The sequence below is a fragment of the Dryas octopetala genome, chromosome 5, assembly GCF_963921425.1.
Source record: "Dryas octopetala chromosome 5, drDryOcto1.1, whole genome shotgun sequence".
NCBI classification, from domain to species: domain Eukaryota; kingdom Viridiplantae; phylum Streptophyta; class Magnoliopsida; order Rosales; family Rosaceae; genus Dryas; species Dryas octopetala.
The window spans coordinates 16,273,613-16,291,467 of NC_141370.1; the positions used below are offsets into that span (position 1 = coordinate 16,273,613).

Below are 17,855 nucleotides of genomic sequence, written 5' to 3' on the forward strand. Positions count from 1 at the left end.
CATTTACATACTGATATATGCCTAACACTTAAATGAGCATGCTGCCAAGCAATTGATGACAGTCATGAACAAACGAAGTTATTGTTATCTTTTTACTGCTTTTTCTCGGATCTTTAGGTATGCTCATCGAGGCATCTTGCTGTAAGCTTAATTCCCAAAGGAAAAATGAGAGGACAAAAAATTGAGAGATTGAGACTCAGAACAATTCCATTCATGTAACATTAGTTTCACAATTAAAGAATTCTTTAGGTATCTTCCCAAAACTAAAACACTCTCAACCAAAAAAACAAAACAAAAACTGTGCAAGGCATTGCAGTTTTTTTCCATGAAATATGCAAAAGATTCTCTCTTTTTTTTTACAATATATGCAAAAGAATTAAAGAAAGTTAAAACAAATAAAATGAGTAGGAACAATATGATTTTGATTTGATTGCAAGACAAAAGCTCGTAGCAATTATGAGCTTCGTCTATCCTGTTCAGTTCGCAGCACTTCTTTTGCCAAGGATGAGAATGATTGAGCTGTGTCTTGCATCTCTGTAGCCCTCAGGTTGATCCCCTGCCCATTTCACCAAAAACATTGTTCAAAATTAAGCATAAAAGAATAGTACAGTCTGACAGAACAGAACAGAATTTCATCTTCAGGGTTTTTCTCAAACAGACTCACAGACTGAACTTGGTGATAATCTTGGGATTACATAAAGAATTATGGGTACCTGCAACTTTCTCGTGTTCTCCTGCAGCTTGCTTTGTGCTATTTTAGCAACATTGGATTCCTGCAACCAAAGACAAACAAATGATGCACTTGAATGGCCACTTACTGTGATAAGTAAAACATTCATTAACTGTGAGACATCCATTGCTGTCTAACAAATAATATTGAGGCATATAAGCTAAACATATCAAAAGCTGGATATATGCATAATGATGTTTGCTTACACTAGATGTGGAAAATCCGTATCTCTTCTTAATGTCATCAACTGCACCAACCTTCTCGTCCCGTTGTTCATCTTTAGTGGAGTTTTTGTCATTCTTGGCCTTCATCTGTTTCATTACTTTACCTGTAGATTTTTAAGTTTAATCAAGCAAGAAACTGCGCAGGCAAATCTCATTGATAAATTATGCCATCTAGGTGGTACTGACCTTTAAAGGCCATGAATTTGCTTGCCAATTTTTCCTTATTAAGAGCTGCCAACATATTCTGCTCTTTAGGCTTTTCTTCAGGAATGTTGATGTCGATGTCATCTTCAAGGGAAAAGTTTCATGTGAAATTGGCTCAGCTCAAAATGTCATTCAGATTAGAACGATGAATAAATTTCTTAAAAGGACAGATGATTCACTTGGAATAGTCATGTTATCAATTAGAATATCAGTCATATGCACATACCTATGTCTAACTGAAACTCGTCGTCATCCATCCTCTGGTTATCTGTATTCTCAGCATCAAATTGGAAGTTAGCAGTTGAAAAGATCGTCAAAAGTTCTTCGATACTTTCTTTAGTATCTTCAGTTTCTTTCTCAGGGACACTCTTGGGTTTACTTCCCACAATATCTTTAATAACAGAGCTAAATATACCCTAGCAAGAAAAGAAAATATTTTAAACTTACATTCCATAACAAATAGAATGTAGGCAGAATTTGCTTGGTATCATTGTCCAACCTACCTTTTTCTTTTCCTTTTGAATGAGGCGTCTGGGGACAAGCTCTTCTTGTGAAACTATTAGATCTTTCTGGTAGGTCAAGTTGAAAGAGTCTAAAAGCCTTGTATGAGGAAAGAAAAAGATAAGAAATTATGGCCTAGAATATATTTCCATTCTAAATTTCTAATAGGAATGATTTACTTCAAAGAAACTTTCAAGGATATGTATATGGTATATACCTAAAGCTTTTCTTTTGGAGTGAAAGAGAGAAGAAAAATATTTCCTGATCCCCGTTCACCTGTGCAAGGATGAATAAGAGAAAATGATGAAGATTTCTCTAACTCGTCCCTTAAGTGATATGAAAAGGTTAAATCACACTGTTATACCATAACAAGTTCTCCTTCGCAGGAAGAGCATATCGAACTGTCAGCAGGTGAATTTGGTTTTGAAGTGGAGTACGTGAAGCCCCTTACTGAAGTCTCCTCTATTAAGGATAACTCTGGCAAAGACCTAACATTTCATAAACAGGTTTTTTGGCTCATATAGAGCAATATATCACTTAACAATCAGAAATTTAAGTATGGGACACACATATCACAAACTAAGAACTAATAAGATATGCAAGAACTAAGAATAATAGAATTGCCAATGATGTATTACACATCTAATTTACTTATGAAAAATTCGAAAAATGGACTACTAAAATTCACACCTTATCTCAATTTTTCCACTTGTAAAAAGGAGTATAAGACCAACATCAGAGGAGGTGTAGAATGTTGATGCCCAGCAACAAGATGATTGGAATTTCTTCTTGTAGATTACCTTCTTAACTCTCTAAGATGAAAGAATCAGATAAACTATTCTACAATTCATAGTGCCTACGTAAAATAAAGTACTGAAAATTACCTGCATGATGTGTGTGAAAGAATAAATATAGGCAGCTTTTTCTGAACATAGCAGTAGTAATGTATCCTGCCCATCTGTATAGCATTTAAAAGAAATTGACTTGCTGTGAGATGCTTCAATGTTGTTAAAATCTCATAGCTTCATCCTTAGAGTGAATAGTTTGATAGATGGGGAACCTGAAGAGAGTAGAACTTACCCAAGATCTGCATGAAAAGTGCTCTGGTGGGTTTCTTGGGATGAACTATATTAGTGCTCAATGTGTTTCCATTATCACTATCAAGAGCCAAAACAGATGCATCCTCTGTTGCAACTGCTAAGACATTCTTGTCAAAACCATGAAAACTGCAGGTTTGAAACTGCAGAGAGATAATCCCAGTAGAAATTTCACTTGCAATATGTTTTTCATATAAGAGAGTTGGGCCTTCTATATCAATAACTGAAACCTGTGAGGAAAACAAGCTCACATGAATCAGAATTATTATCAATGAATCAGAATTATGTATCAAAGCTATAAAACCTGATAATAAACCATGTATCAGAGAGAGAGAGAGAGGGGGGGGGGGGGGTGGAAAGAGGAGAAGGTATTGACAATCAATTAAGGGAAAAAGAAAAAGATCAGGAAAGAAAACAATAGATATTAGATAGTAAGCTTACATATCCTTTATTAGACCCAACAGCAAGATGTCTTGAACTGTGGTTTATGTTCACAGAAAGTACAGAACCATTGACCTTCATTAGTCGAACACTTTGGATGATGTGATCGTTTCCTTTCTTTGTACTTCCTGCCAAGAAGTATGTGAAAGTATTAGAAATGACCATTTATAATGTACTTCATTGCAGTACAAATGTAAAGCATGGTGCTAGTTATAAAGCCATTGCATGTGCTTAATATTACCTTGAAGAGACAAGAAACTGCTCACATTGGCATTGGCATATGGTTCAGGTTTAAATCTAAAGATTCGAACCTGTAGATCATATATATATTAAAAACAGCACAAATTTTCCTGAATGCAAGGAAATTGATCATAGTTCACCAAATCCATCAAAGTTAGTACTTCACCATTCCACTCTGATCTCCAGAAACAAGAAGCCGAGAGTTCCCATTGAAAAACAATGCTGTGAGTGCTATACCACTTAAAGAGAGATCATCCTCACTCTGCATTTTGTTTTTTGGGGAGGAGAGTAAATAAGCACAATAGTAAAGAATTAGCTATTATTCTCCAATAATCTAGAAAAGAAACTGAAAGGCTCAATGCCTTGAATTGTGCAACTCAGCACCAATCTTACATCCCAACAGACAAACAAGAACATGCCTCAGTAGGCCAGTTCAGTTGAATTAAAAAAAATCTCAAAGTAACTAGAGATTAAAAAAATTACCTGTTGCTTTAACGATAAAATTGGTACTAAAAGAGGACATGAAAAATCCCAAATATTTATGGCTCCATCACTGTGTCCAGTTATGTACAGATTTTTCACTCTTGAAAATCCACTAAAACGGGCTGCATTTAAGTGAGTTCCATTTTTTGGTTTTGTCTCAAAAGAAAGGAGAGATGGAATGCCTTTCGCCAGCAGAAGATAATCCTATATGTAATCAAAGAGATCAAAGTACCACATCACCATCTTAAAAAGACTAATAATAAACAATGTAGCTTTGGCATATAAAACTTAACGGTCATATTACCTCATCTGAAGAACTTAGCAAATGGGTGTTATCTGTGATTAATTTTGCTACAGTAATGCTTGAATCAACAAATGGCATCTTCACCATGACCTCCTTTGGTAACGAGGGTGGAGACTTAGATTGGCTTTGTAGAAGATACTTTTCAATTGAACATTCATCATAGGCATAAAGATGTCCTGAATTACCAAGCAAAAGAAAACAATCTTGTTTATGTTTGCTTTGCTCACTAAAGCTTGAAATGATCTCCATGTCAATACAAGGCTCAGGCAATTGAAGTCCTAATTTAATAGTGCGGCCTTCTGTAGACTCATTCAACAGGATTACCTGCCTCATCAAAATCAAATTTTCACAGTTCCATTCAGTAATGATTGTGATTAAAAGAGAGTATGTGATTGAAGAGATGATGTTAATGTCCAACTACCTGCAACAAGTTTGAAGAGACAATGTCAGACGCACCCATAACATATATTCGACTTGCCTTCCCATCTGCATAAGCCCATTTCAATGATGCTATAGGAATTTTGTCCAACTTATATCCAAGATTGAGTTTACAGATTGGAGTACTTTGCGTGGTACACTCTGATGGAATTGGGTTCGAAGGAATACTCCAGATGAAAATTTCTCCATTGCTGTACCCAACAACAACTTTACTTCCAAAAGGGCATGCCCAGCATGCAGAAGTCACTTTTTTTGCTTCATTATAAAGTGGTTGCAATGTATTTCCACTTGCTGTGAATATGGATTTGCTTTCTCGAATGTCCCATAACGCTATGAGACCATCTCTAAAGATTATAAGAACTCTGCATAGATGACTTAAGAATTAAGTAGAGACACACACACAAAGATAGAGAGAGAGAGAGAGAGAGAGAGAGAGAGAGAGAGAGAGAGAGAGAGAGAGAGAGAGAGAGAGAGGAGATGCAAGCAAGGTTTGTTGACACTACCTCTTACTTTCAGCTGTTGGTTGAGGCAGTATATGCATCACAGCAGTATCACTGGGAACTTCAGTTGGATTCCCTGATGAGATGATTAGTCGAGTTAGAATAGTAAAGAGAATGCGTACCCCAACTTTGAAAAGGAAAAGAAAAGACAAAATCTATCTATCTGAGCAAAAATTGAATGAAAATCCATCTGACCATGAGAAGCTGAATGAGGTATAGTGTATTTCATTTGCACTAAAAGGCATGGTTCTTGCTCAAGCTTCAAAACTGAAACATTACCAGCAGAATCTCCAACATACCTGCCAACATAGTTGTCTAATAAATAAACTTACTTGCAATGAATGAAAGAATTTGTGTACTTAATCCCCAATAGGAAGCTGACACACACTTACATGTAGAGACTATGCTGCATGACCGTGAAAGAGGTAATATCTTCTTGAAAAGTATGCACATGAGCCAACAGGTTCTTTTCTATGTCCCAGACCTATGTACAAGTGTACAACAATATTCCTTTGTAAATGAATTATAGCCAGGGAGTGAACTTCAAACATTCACTCATCAAACATCAGTTAAATTTAGAAAAATCAGAGATAACTTGCCTCAATCTGGTTCTTGGAATTTACATTTAGAAGTATGCCTTGGTTCTCCATAAACTGAAGACAAATATCACTACTAATATTAGACTACCAGTCTATCAAAGAATTTCAAGACGTACAAAAGGGTCTTATTGCATTACATTTACATGATAACCAAAACAAAACGGCAGGAAATTGAAGAAAGTAACATATAATATTACACAAAACCTGTAAGAACTTGCTTGGTACTGCGTTGTTAGACTCAAGCAGAGCTTGAGTGTTGTCTTTGCCAAATAGTTTAATTCGGCCATCCCTGAGAATGGTAAAGAAATGAGCTTAACATGAAATTGAATGAACACTAACATTCTGACTTAACATGAAAAACCAATAAGGCTATGGTACAAAAAATTGACTCACTTGGTCGAAACTGCAAGTATTTTTTGAATGGAGTCATAAGCCAATGTGTTAGACCCCGATGGTATCCCATAGTGGAACACTACACGCGGGTCTATGTCACCACCTTTGAGACCATCAGCATTTCCTCCAGACTACAAACAGATTAACAAAAAATAATGTAAAATCTTATACTACCTTCGTAACTCAGAAAAGTAAAATAAAATAGAGATGGCTCTGGTTGACCTTGGAAAGGGCTACAAATCGGACGGTGACAACTCGTTTAGATTTTATAATGGGCCCGTGGACGGTGGAGGAGAGTAATTGACCATATTTGATCGTGGGCCCGTAACGGATAAAGAGACCACGGCCCAACACATGACACGTAAGCTCAAGTTTAGATTTATGATGGGCCCACAAAATCTCTTTGTGGATAAATAAATAGAAATCCACCGCCCATCACATGGTCATGTTCAGTTAAGCTGTTGGACTCTTGACTGTAAACTCATTAGTCTATTATTAATTTATTATTCTTTTCCTTTCTTTTTCTTGCTATGAGTTGACTATAAATCCATTAAATAACACTAAAAGAAAATTTTATTTTCCACCAAACCCTCCCCATACATTTATTGATGCATAACGGCAATAAAATATGTGGCAAAGAAAGAATGGGTTTCCTTTAAAAATGGGTATCCAATCAAACAAGATGAAAATTGTACAATAAGGTTGGTACTCTCTTTTCTTTTGTTTTTTTAGGTTATACTTTCGGTTGGTGACTTACTTGGTATTCATGAGAAGACACAATAAAGGATGAAAGAGGGCAATACGTTGGCTTCATCTAGACATTTTAAATGGTAGTAAATGCTTATAAAATGCACCTAACACATTGGAATGTAAATTTACTTGGTACCCAAAACCTCAACCCTTGGCTTTTATATATGGTATTCTCCTTCTTTTCTTATTATTTTTTTAATTAAGAGAGAATAGGGACATAGTCAAACTCTTGCTATGAGTCAAGCTATAAGAATTATGTCCTCAACTATTGAGGAGAAGATGGGGTCTCTTTCTTTAATGGTTGTACGTGGCAGCTATTTGCATGGGGTTGGGGGTTTTAAAAATTAAAATGCCTTTAATAAAAGTTTAAAAGGAGGCTAATGAAAGTTGAGACTTTTTTTTTCTGGCCACTAATGAAAGTTGAGCCTTAAGACCTACGTTTTTGAGTACTAGAAACCAATTAAAAGCTAGCTGAGCTTTGTTGGGTCTCATCTCCTTGTAAGATGAATGAGTAAAAAGAAGATGATATCAAGACAAGCAAACCCGAAAAACTAAATTAATACCCAATTGAATGAGACAAGACCCATTAGACGGTATTAAAGTTAAAAAGTATTATCTTGCAAATTCTGATGAAAGCAATAACTTAAGCCAATAATGGGTTTCTATTTCTACCTTGTTTTTTTATCCAACCGGCCACGCCCCATCTATTAAACGCATTCTTTCCTAAATCTTCACTGTCCATTTATATCATATTGAATGGATGATGTAAGGCATTGCTAATTACGATATAGAATACAATACAAAATTAGTAACATTCTCATCTACCAAACAGACACCTATACCATCATGTCACATTCTATATGTGATTACTTGCTATCCTTATTCTAGCAAATGCCAACGCATCAACTAACTCCAATCACTTAATTGCGTGTTCCTATTACAAATTCTGAAATAAATTTCATCCCATTTATAATAATATCACAATCATCGAAATAAATCTCAAAATTGTGGATATCAACTGATGTGGTCATGTTTTATTTGTTCCCACCTTTTATTCAGAAACTATTACACTCACACATCAGCTGGCACATTAGAGAACCTTTGATTTGATATGAAAAACTGGAAACTTAATTATACTATTTCTTACTTAATTTGCTACGATTCAATGAATTCTACTTTTTATTAGACTTAAAACACATGATTAAAAATTAGGAAGGCAACGTGCATCAAACGGCCATAAGATCCATCGCATATGATAACAAACAACTTTATTCGCAGACCCCCTGACATTAACTATTATATAAATCACAAACTTAATTGAGTACTAGCTTTTCACCTTTTTTTTTTTGAAAAAAAAAAAAAAACCAGATGATGAAGAAGATGCAGAACTAATCAAAATCATGGACTAAAACTTTAACAAAGCGATCGAAGTCGAACAATGCAAGAATCAATGAAAAATATCAAAAAAGTAAGCCATTGATCTTTTCTTTCACAATGAACCATGCGATTTACAGAAACAGAGAGATCGATATGCAAGAAATTCAGAAAAACAGAGAAAATGAACGTGACTAACCTTCTTAGAAGCCTTCTCCACAAGCTTTCTCACAAACATGGACGATCTGCGATGCTCAGACGACGAAGCAACTCAAACTCAGAATCCGAGACTGATCAAACTCCACCTCTCGACGAAGAAGAGATATATGAAGAAACACGACTTGAAGACCTGCGAAGCCAAATTTGTGCTTTGAAATAACCGACGAAACAGAGCGAGAGAGAGTGAGTGAAGGTGTGAAACTGTGAAAGCAACCGTTGATTACGGTTTTTTCAATTTTTATGTTTTGGAGGAATGGGACAAGAAGATTAGCGGTTTTTTATGGACAAAACAAATGACGGGATCGGGGGGGGACACGTGGAGCCTGATTAGGTGGTCCGAAACATTGCTGTGAATGAAACTTTTTGACGCTTTGACTTGGCATTCACTCACTCTCTCAACTCTCGCAAGGTTGCAAAGGCCAAAACTAAGATTTGAAAATTCACGAAATTGACCCTTCTCGGACAGCTTAAACAAAGCACAAGTGACACGTGGCAATGTGGGACCATCAAAAGCAGCTTGCCTCTAGCTTACACGTATATTTGCGTGTTTACAACTAATTTTTGTCGTAAATATAAAAATAAATAAAAAATCAAACTTTTGTCGTAAATATAAAAATAAATAAAAGATAAACGAAAGGGCTACAAAACCATATAGGAAAATAATACTTCTCTATGAGAATGCTGTGTGTATTAAAGATAGTTCTGTATGAGTCTATGAGAATGCTGTGTGTCTACAACTCTACAACAAGTTCCCACAAGACAAAGTAAAAGCAAACAATGGAGCATATGAACTAGAAACGCCTGCAACTATTGTTGAGAAGAAGAGTTGGTGTCCAGTGCTTCCTTGAGCATTCTCCCGAGTGCATAGGCCAAAGGAGGAGGAACAGCATTTCCAATCTGCCTGTGCTTGTGAAGAATGTTGCCCGAAAACTGGTAGCTGTCTCTGAAACCTTGAGAGCGCGCACATTCCCGAACTGTTAGAATTCTATCCTGGTCAGGATGAAAGCACATTCCCACCTTGCCCATTGGCTGAGGATCTGTAATGGAAGTTGGGAAGTTACCCTCCCAGTCCAACCTTCCAAACAGGCCCTTCCACTGGTTGTGGCGCTTGGCTGTGTTGGGCAGGCACCATGGTATCAAATCAACTATTTGGCCAGTAGAGAGTTTCACCTTTTCATCTGGAAGGCATTGCCAATCTGCACCTGGCCGCTTTGGAATCCTCTGGCATCGAATCAGGTTCAGCTCATTCATTTCTTTTGAAATGTGGTCGCTCAGAACAGCCATGTCACCTCGGATTTTCTTCTGGAACCATGAGACGGGCTCACCTTCGTACTCTAGGTTCCCCTTGGATGCTCCGTTCCCTACAGCTGGGAGATCACCAATTGTGTCCCTTACAGTTATTGCGCGGTAAGGGGCTCCGCTTGCAGTACTTCGAACAGCAGCATACTGTGAATTGCCCGATAATGTGATCTTCAACTCTGGTACACCAAACACATGCATTGGCTCTGGCCATTCCGGAAGAATCTCATCTGGCGCAGCTGCCCATATAAATGCTCGCTTTCGTGACTGGGAAACTCCATAAGCTCCGGCTTCCAGAATACCAAACCTCACCTGATAACCCATCTCCAGAAGTGAAGCCAGAGTCAGACGGAATGTCTGTCCTTTATTGAAAGACACAAAATTCCTCACATTCTCTAGAAGGAAATACTTTGGTCGGAAGTAGTCAGCAAAGGATAAGAATGCCAAAATCATTTCACACTGAACTTTGCTCCAAGTACTTTGGTTAAATCTGTTCATTCCAGAGAACCCCTGACATGGAGGCCCTCCGTTGATGAAATCCACTTCACCAGGGAGCGGTAAATCCTTCTTTAGCTTTTCCTCAAGCGATCCAGCTAATTCAGCAGCTTCAGGAGTAGAGATGCAATCATCCGCATCCCCACATTTTTCCATGACAGCACGTAAGATTACATTGCAATTATTTATAAAGACCAGGGAATCAGGATGATTTAGTTTAAATGCATCTCCAGCGGGCTCTTCATATTCAATGGCCCATTTGGTCAATGTAGCACCAGCTTGATGCAAACCTTCCGATAATCCACCACAGCCAGCAAATATATCAAGCGTTGCAAGCCGTTTCTGCTCAGATTTGCCTTTTGGTTTCTCAACTTCTGAAGCATATTCTCCTTCTTTGCACTTGCCCTTTCTCTTTCTAGATTCAGCATCACCACCTATGCCTCCTGTTGAGTATGTCAGTTTGATGTGAGCCGGCAACTGCTTAAGAGACCCCTTAGAAGGATCATACAGATGTTCACAGAAGAAAATATGCTGGAACATGGCAAGAGCATTACATACTGGCAGATCATTCTTCTTTCTGACTTCACATTTTCCTTCTATATTATCAACAGCCATAACGTGTGTTTCTTCACTGTAGTAGACCTCTCTAATATCAGAACAGTACGCCTTCTCAACCGAAACATCCTCTGGTCTAAAAAATCTTCTTACTTTAACCTGGGTAGATTTTGTTTCAGGTCGTTTAGATTCCTTCCCAACAATTATCTCCATCACTTGGCACACGGCATAAGCTTTCAACCCCAAATTCCGTCCAGCCTTGAAAATTTCCATTTCCATCCTTTCCACACCAAAATGATGGGGACTTACATAGACATAATCATGAATAGAGTACTCAGCTCCCCTGTATACAAATCCAGTCCTTGATGAATTCACTTTAAAAACTTCCTTGGCCTTCTCAGCTTCGTTCCTTTTGCAAGAGTGGCAGAAACCGGTACCCAGACCCATAGTATCACGGGAAAGGCTAAAGAAAGCACCTCTCTCAGGGCAATACAAGCTTTTACAGTAATACTCAGTTGGCAATCCCTTCCTCTTCCTCTCTTCTGCTCTTGCTCTATCAGTTCTGTTAGCATCAGCATTATCCTTCCTATACTGATGCCCCCATGGCATTGATTGGATACCTAAAACAACTGTCTGTTTAACATCCTCTAATGCCAAGTTCATGCACTCATTTGTCAAAAATACCTCCCTCCCATTAGCAGTGTTGCCAAGAACAGTCTCAGATCCTCGCTGCATCATTCTTCCATGGAACATTTTGCTTCCATCTGATGTTTCAAACATGTACTCCACAAAATAGATGGCAGGAAGTTCACCTGATTCATCAACTTCCAGCAAAACAGCACCACCTACAGAAATTTTATCTCCACGAAGAATGGCACACCTATAAAGATCTTCACCAGAAAGTGTTCTGCCCACAGGCTCCTCATCCCACAAAATCTCCTTGTCAGTGGAGGATGATTTAGTTTGTCTTGAAACTGAACAAGGCTTCTGGTCATGTTCCATTAATAATGAATTCTCTTCTACATCATCCTCTTCTATATCTTCTTCTTCAACTTCATCCTCCTCTTTCTTTTCACAAGCAGCTCCATCATTTGAATCTTCTGGAGAGTAATTTGAATAGTACTCCCCCCAGATTCTGTTGATCAGCCTTGTTGTTGTAGCCTGCATTGCCTTCCTCTTGGAAACCACAGGTGCCATCGATGCCCTTGGGTTCAAATTTAATTCACTCTTCTCTACAGTCTTCTTCTTCTTTACTAACCATTTAGTATGGTGCCTCTCCTCCATCTTTTTTGTAAGACCAATCACAAATGCACACTTTTTAATCTGCGCATCTGGAAATTCTGAAAACAGCTGCAGTATAATCTGACCATGGACAACCACATATCTCTCAACAGATGCTGGATCAGAAGAAATGTAAGCACAATCATTCTTTGGGAACTCTGACAATCTCTTAATGACATCTGCAAAAGAAAGCCGTGCTACCCGGCTTTGATCCTTTAGCATAGTGATTATACTTCTCCCGACCTTTGCTGTTTTCAGAATTGGTTCGTACCAAAGAGCATACTGCTTTGACGGCTTGCCAAGTCTGTACCAGGCCATATCTGTTCGAATTGATATTGAAACCATTGATGCTCCCAATTCAATCATCCATTCCTTTATTGCACTCAAGTAAGTCGGCATTCCATCTACATCCTGTGCTTCTGGACCACTTGAAGAAGACTGATTACCATCAGAATCAAGACAAAAGCCGCTTCCATCATCTTCACTCATAACTCCTGACCCAAAAATGGTGACATCAATGTCTGCACAAGGTTTCATTGGAAGAAGCTCCAAGGAAATCAATCTTGAGTCTGAGTTGTAGAGACACCAATTATGAAGCATGCTTCGAGGAAGATCATCAGCATCATAGATATCCATGTCATTGTCAAAAACTATGAACTCATCAGTTTCTTCCATGGAAGTCTTGTAATAAGCAGGCAATGGATAATCATTGGCAATTTCATCTTCATTAATTTTGATGTAGTATTTGCTCGATATAGAGGCAGAACCCTGACGTTTTCTTTGCTTCATCGATTTAAAGTATTCTTCTTCTTGCAATAATCTTGCCAACTTTGCATCCTCATTTTCCTCAGCTTCATTCTCTCCATTTCTAACTTCAGAAGCAATCTTTAGAGCACCACTTGAAGTTGCTGGTTTTGATTGTACAAAGTTCCCACACTTTCTACTCTCTTCTCTGAGGGCAGCAAGAACAGGCAGCTCTGCAAATGTCTGATCATTCTTCTTTGATGGTTCATCCAAACCTATCAATTGATCATGGATAAACTCACCATGAGATATGACAAATTCTTTAATCGATGCACTGCCAGAAAAGAATTTGCTTCCACTCATTGACCGAGCAATGCCAGCAAGTAGTTCATCAAGACTGGAGTCAGACTTAGATTTTGACAGCTTTTTGTAAACTTCTATGCAAGCACGTGCTTTCTCAAAGAACTGATCATAATGTTTCTTGTAGCTACTTGCAGGTTTGAGACAATCATAATCAGCAACATCAGTTGAAAGCCATATTACTGGAGAGCCATCTTCATAACCAGAGATGTCCCAAGTTTCTATTCGCCCAAAACCTTCACATCTAACACACCTTTCCTTGTCCTTGTCAGAACTTTCTTCAAGGGACAATATAGTCCCAGATATAAACAAGTCAACAACTTCTAACATCTCAAGGGGCTGTGCAGAACCAGTTTCATCATGCAAGATAAAATCAGTCAATCTTCTGTTTGGACGCTCATTATCTTGGTCTTGGCCACAAGTCATGAGTACAGCAAGAGTTTCGTCACCCACAACTTCATCCTTCTTGCTTGCAATAAGATTAGACTTTTCAGAAATATGAACAGACAACTCCTTAAAGTCTGTGCATGCAGCAGCTCGCTTGGGCATTTTCCGAGACTGGGAAGGCTCTTCGCTGCTCTGAGGCAGATTCCGCTTCTTATTTTTACGGCCAGTAGGCACTGCCTTTTGGGAATTTTGTTTACCCTTCTTGGTCATTCCTGTTACAAAATCACAGGGAAATTAGACAAAAGATTGACAGAGTAGAGATAACTGCAAAATATTAAGATCCAGCCCAAAAAGGGCATAAACATAGAAATATGAAACAATGGAGGATCCCGGTATTGCTCCCCTAAATTGCTTTGGAAACTGGATGCAATACAAGAAAGAAACACATATTTAGAAAATAAATTTATGAGAAAGCATATAAATAAATTAAAAATTAAGGGTCCTAATAGAGAAAATTGTCTGTGTTTTTGTCCTTGGCTAAACCCATAATAATAAATTCATAATGGAATAAAAGGGCAGTCAATTTTAAAAAACCATTCTCCTAAATCGATAATAACAAATTCATAGAATAATAAAACAACATTCAAAACCTAAAATACCATAATCATAAATGCATAGTACAATAGCATGGCAGTCAAAACTTAAACCCCCACAATCATAAATCCACAATTATAAATTCATAAGCATAAATTCATAATGCAATTAAAGGGCACTCAAAACTTAAAAAACCATCATCATGAATTAAAGGGCAGTCAAAACTTAAACCCCCACAATCATAAATCCACAATTATAAATTCATAAGCATGAATTCATAATGCAATTATAGGGCACTCAAAACTTAAAAAACCATCATCATGAAGGCATAACACTAAAAAAGGGTAGACAAACCCTAAAACCAAAATCATAAATTCATAATACTAAAAGGGCAGCCAACAATTTTAAAAGAAAAACATAATCATAAATCCATAATGCAAGAAAGGGGCATTCAAAACTTAAAACGCCAAAACAATCAAATGACAAAACCATTTGGGAACAATTGGGGTTAGATCATCATAATCTTGGAAGTACCACAATCAAATGGCTAAGTGAGAGATTCAAGTACCTGAAGAACCGGAAGATGGTGGCTTATTCCCATTGGCACTTTTGGTCTCCAAGGGAGCTGGCTCTGCATCTAACACAGTAAAAAAGGCTGTCAAAACCTAAAGAAACTACAATTACAAACCATAATCATATATTCATAATGCAAGAAAACACCAAACAAACATAAAAACAAAGCCATTTGGGAACAATTGGGATCAGATGATCATAATACTTGGAAAAACCACAATCACAATCAAATTGCCAACTGAGAGATTCAAGTACCTGAGGAAGCCGAAGGTGGTGGTTTGGTCTTCTTGCCACCTTTGGTCTCCGAGACGGCTGCTGCTGCAGCGGATCCCATTTCTTTCCTAATCGGCAGCGAAACCCTAGATTGCAGAAATGTAAAATCTAGAGAGCCTGTAATAAGAAGACAGGCGGTGTCTCTCTGCGTCACTATTTTCTCCGTATTTATATTTGATTTTCAAACAAGTGACGACCACGTATAGGCGGGAAGGTGCAACTTTTGGCCCTAAGTGATGGCGCCATTACCAAAATGCAAGGAGGGAAAAACTTTTCATTTTCATTTTTCTTTTTATTCAGTTTTCAAGCGATACATAGGTTGATAGTTAGTTGTATTGTATATGATTTTAGTAAAGCATAATTTTCTTTTTGAAAAAAGATAAATAAGAAAATGTTTGGTAGATTATTGTTTGATTCTTCTCATTCTCATAATACAATAATTTAACGATATCGATATTTTTAGAAATCGTCATTGCAGGTGGTGGCATATGAGACTTTAATATAATTATTGCAAAAATTTAATGGTCGTCTTAAAGTTCACCATCTGCAACCGATATGGAGAAAGTAGAGTCCAACTATGGCAGTCTGCAATGCACAAGAATCTATGCATAACATCTTCGGATGCTCAAAAGTGATCTCCAATTTTTAGAGCTTCTCCAGCCGATTTCCAACAAATACGAAAAGTGAGAAAATGAGCTTCAACCAGCGTGCAGCGTACGAGCATGCACACCGCCACATGATGTTACGATCAAATGGAAAAATTTATCAATGGGTGGATTTGTTAGACTTTGGTATTTATACCTCTCACTTCAAAATCCACTAAATTCCATCAAAAGCATGGACTTTTTGAATACCACTAGATTTTATAAAATTATTTAAAATCTTACGTAAATATTACCAAATTTTGTAAAATTCTTTAAAATCCTAATTGAATGCACGCAAACTTTTAAAATTTAATAAATTTTTTTCCAAATCCAAATTGGACAACCCCCTTAGCCTTCATTTGATGGGCTAATAGGCTAGAAAAATTATTTTATACAATTTTCCTTTTTAAAATTTGGTCACATGATTAATATGTGAGATTTAAGGCATGTTTGACACTACTTCTTAAAAAACGCTTATGCACGGTAATGTTTTTATTTTAAGCACTTTCTTTTTTATGAACACATACAAACTTTTATAAAAACTTTTATTAAAAGTGCTTTTATAACCCATAAGTATGTTCATTTATTTATATCAAATGCTACCAAAAGTGCTTGACTAATCTAAAAAATACTTTTGACCGTTCTAAAAATAATGTCAAATGGCCTTTAATGTAAGAGAAAGATTGCATACAAGAGTTTTTCTTAGCGAGGTACGTTGTGGTCTCGTGGGCCGAGATTATGCCCAAACATGACACGGCCCAAGCCAGGGGCCCAATTAACATGGTAACCTCACACCAAACCCGAACCCCCTTATGTCCTCTACCCACCCATACAAGTGGCTTTTTGTGAGTTTGTGCCGATAAATGGCCCACTGACCACTGTAGTTATCACAAGCTCCACCACAGTAGATAGCCGCCCCAAATAATGGACCGCAACTTTAATGACGAAGAAGCTGTCGAAATCTAAAAATGCCAGGTGGGTGTTGTTGAAAAGTTGCCGAAACCTTGGTCCCCTTTGTTATTGGTCTTTTTAGCTGCTAAAAGCTATAATGGAGTCACGCATTGATCTCATTTTGGTCTCATCATTCATGTGTTACCAGCTTTGAAGCACATGACAAGCGCTCTCTCAACATCATTACATGAAAGGTTGGCTTTGTAACCCAAGAGACCCTACTTAATTAGCTAACCCATCATCTCATGAGTTGTATGAGATAGGCTGCTTTCTGCTTTTGCCTTTTTATATGGCTAACAAAAAAAAAAACAAATGTATATTATCTCATTGTGTGATTATAATAATTTTGGTCATGTGGATCAAGTAAAAGAAACACACATTACTTCAAAACCTTGCATACTCGAGCCTTAATTACATGGTATCTCCGTTCCTATAGAGTACATGCATATACTGATATACAACACAATCCTCAAGCATGGGATAATGGGGTGGTTAGCGAAAGCACATCCCCAATGCTTCTCTTTATATAAGTTTGATGGTTCACTCTTGTCGTTTAGTACTTATCATGTTGCCTATCACATATGTCATAAAAGTGAAACCTTCTATGTGCAAAAGATATGATACATGGCGTTGTCAATAAATGAGATACATGTAACATTACCGATTAATAATGTAACGACATCAATTATTATTCCAACATTTTATATTTCAAGTAATCTAACAATGTGTTATTTATTTATATTTGGCATCACGTTAGACCTTATTATAATAAACATGTAATTATAAAAATAATCCACTTATTATTCATTAAGTCTAGTTTTGATTCACAATTTTTTTTTTAGTGTCATTTTAGTTCACGAATTATTTTAAGTGTTTCATTTTTATCCAAATTGGATAAAATTGGACAATTTTGCCCCTCAATTTTGTACCAATAAGTTAACTTTTAGGGACAAAATTGTTTGTTTTAAACTAAAATGAGACACATCAGATAATTAGTGGATCAATATAAAACTTGAAAAAATTCGTGGAGGAAAACAAGACTTAACGAATAATAAACTAGTAGATCATTTATGTAATTTTTTCTATAATAAATTAGAAATTGGTATATCATGTATCATGTTAGTTGGTGACTACAAATTTGGATAAATTATCTAATTTTCTGTGGAAGACAATAACACAAGATTGAAATTAACATATTTGAT

At 37.0% G+C, this 17,855-nt stretch overlaps 2 protein-coding genes across 5 annotated transcripts; both read right to left on the reverse strand.

Annotated features, from left to right (window-relative positions):
* Window positions 1-419: 419 nt before the first annotated feature.
* Window positions 420-8,574, reverse strand: DAW1 (Transducin/WD40 repeat-like superfamily protein). 4 transcript variants are annotated; one of them, XM_086244801.1, is made up of 24 exons: window positions 8,478-8,574; window positions 6,155-6,285; window positions 5,966-6,050; window positions 5,762-5,815; window positions 5,555-5,646; window positions 5,358-5,461; window positions 5,166-5,238; window positions 4,646-5,024; window positions 4,225-4,548; window positions 3,921-4,124; window positions 3,604-3,699; window positions 3,439-3,508; window positions 3,198-3,325; window positions 2,740-2,986; window positions 2,544-2,617; window positions 2,350-2,471; window positions 2,024-2,147; window positions 1,877-1,935; window positions 1,662-1,758; window positions 1,385-1,574; window positions 1,141-1,242; window positions 937-1,058; window positions 714-773; window positions 420-556 (listed from the first exon to the last, which is right to left on the reverse strand). In XM_086244801.1, exons 1-24 carry the CDS (start codon window positions 8,514-8,516, stop codon window positions 455-457), a joined length of 3,078 nt encoding a protein of 1,025 aa, XP_086100927.1. In that variant the 5' UTR covers window positions 8,517-8,574; the 3' UTR covers window positions 420-454. The 4 variants fall into 4 exon arrangements, with proteins under 4 accessions (XP_086100927.1, XP_086100926.1, XP_086100925.1 ...); XM_086244800.1 differs by having other exon boundaries at window positions 2,544-2,656; XM_086244799.1 differs by having other exon boundaries at window positions 2,544-2,674.
* A 618-nt stretch (window positions 8,575-9,192) lies between these two features.
* LOC147284937 (DNA (cytosine-5)-methyltransferase 1-like) lies at window positions 9,193-15,179 on the reverse strand. The gene is made up of 3 exons (XM_086245350.1): window positions 15,041-15,179; window positions 14,781-14,849; window positions 9,193-13,890 (listed from the first exon to the last, which is right to left on the reverse strand). The coding sequence occupies exons 1-3, from the start codon at window positions 15,117-15,119 to the stop codon at window positions 9,305-9,307; spliced, it is 4,734 nt and encodes a 1,577-aa protein (XP_086101476.1). The 5' UTR covers window positions 15,120-15,179; the 3' UTR covers window positions 9,193-9,304.
* Between the last annotated feature and the right edge of the window lie 2,676 nt (window positions 15,180-17,855).

What these genes read in the sequence shown, in the direction of transcription:
- DAW1 (XM_086244799.1), bottom strand. Translation starts at nt 8,516, where the DNA reads ATGTTTGTGAGAAAGCTTGTGGAGAAGGCTTCTAAGAAG. An exon ending in ACCTCATTCAGCTTCTCATG is followed by an intron (nt 5,239 to 5,357) that starts GTCAGATGGATT and finishes TCATCTCATCAG; the next exon opens with GGAATCCAACTGAAGTTCCC. An exon ending in ACGGATTTTCCACATCTAGT is followed by an intron (nt 774 to 936) that starts GTAAGCAAACAT and finishes CTTTGGTTGCAG; the next exon opens with GAATCCAATGTTGCTAAAAT.
- LOC147284937 (XM_086245350.1), bottom strand. Translation starts at nt 15,119, where the DNA reads ATGGGATCCGCTGCAGCAGCAGCCGTCTCGGAGACCAAAGGTGGCAAG. An exon ending in ACCACCTTCGGCTTCCTCAG is followed by an intron (nt 14,850 to 15,040) that starts GTACTTGAATCT and finishes TTACTGTGTTAG; the next exon opens with ATGCAGAGCCAGCTCCCTTG. An exon ending in ACCATCTTCCGGTTCTTCAG is followed by an intron (nt 13,891 to 14,780) that starts GTACTTGAATCT and finishes ATTTTGTAACAG; the next exon opens with GAATGACCAAGAAGGGTAAA.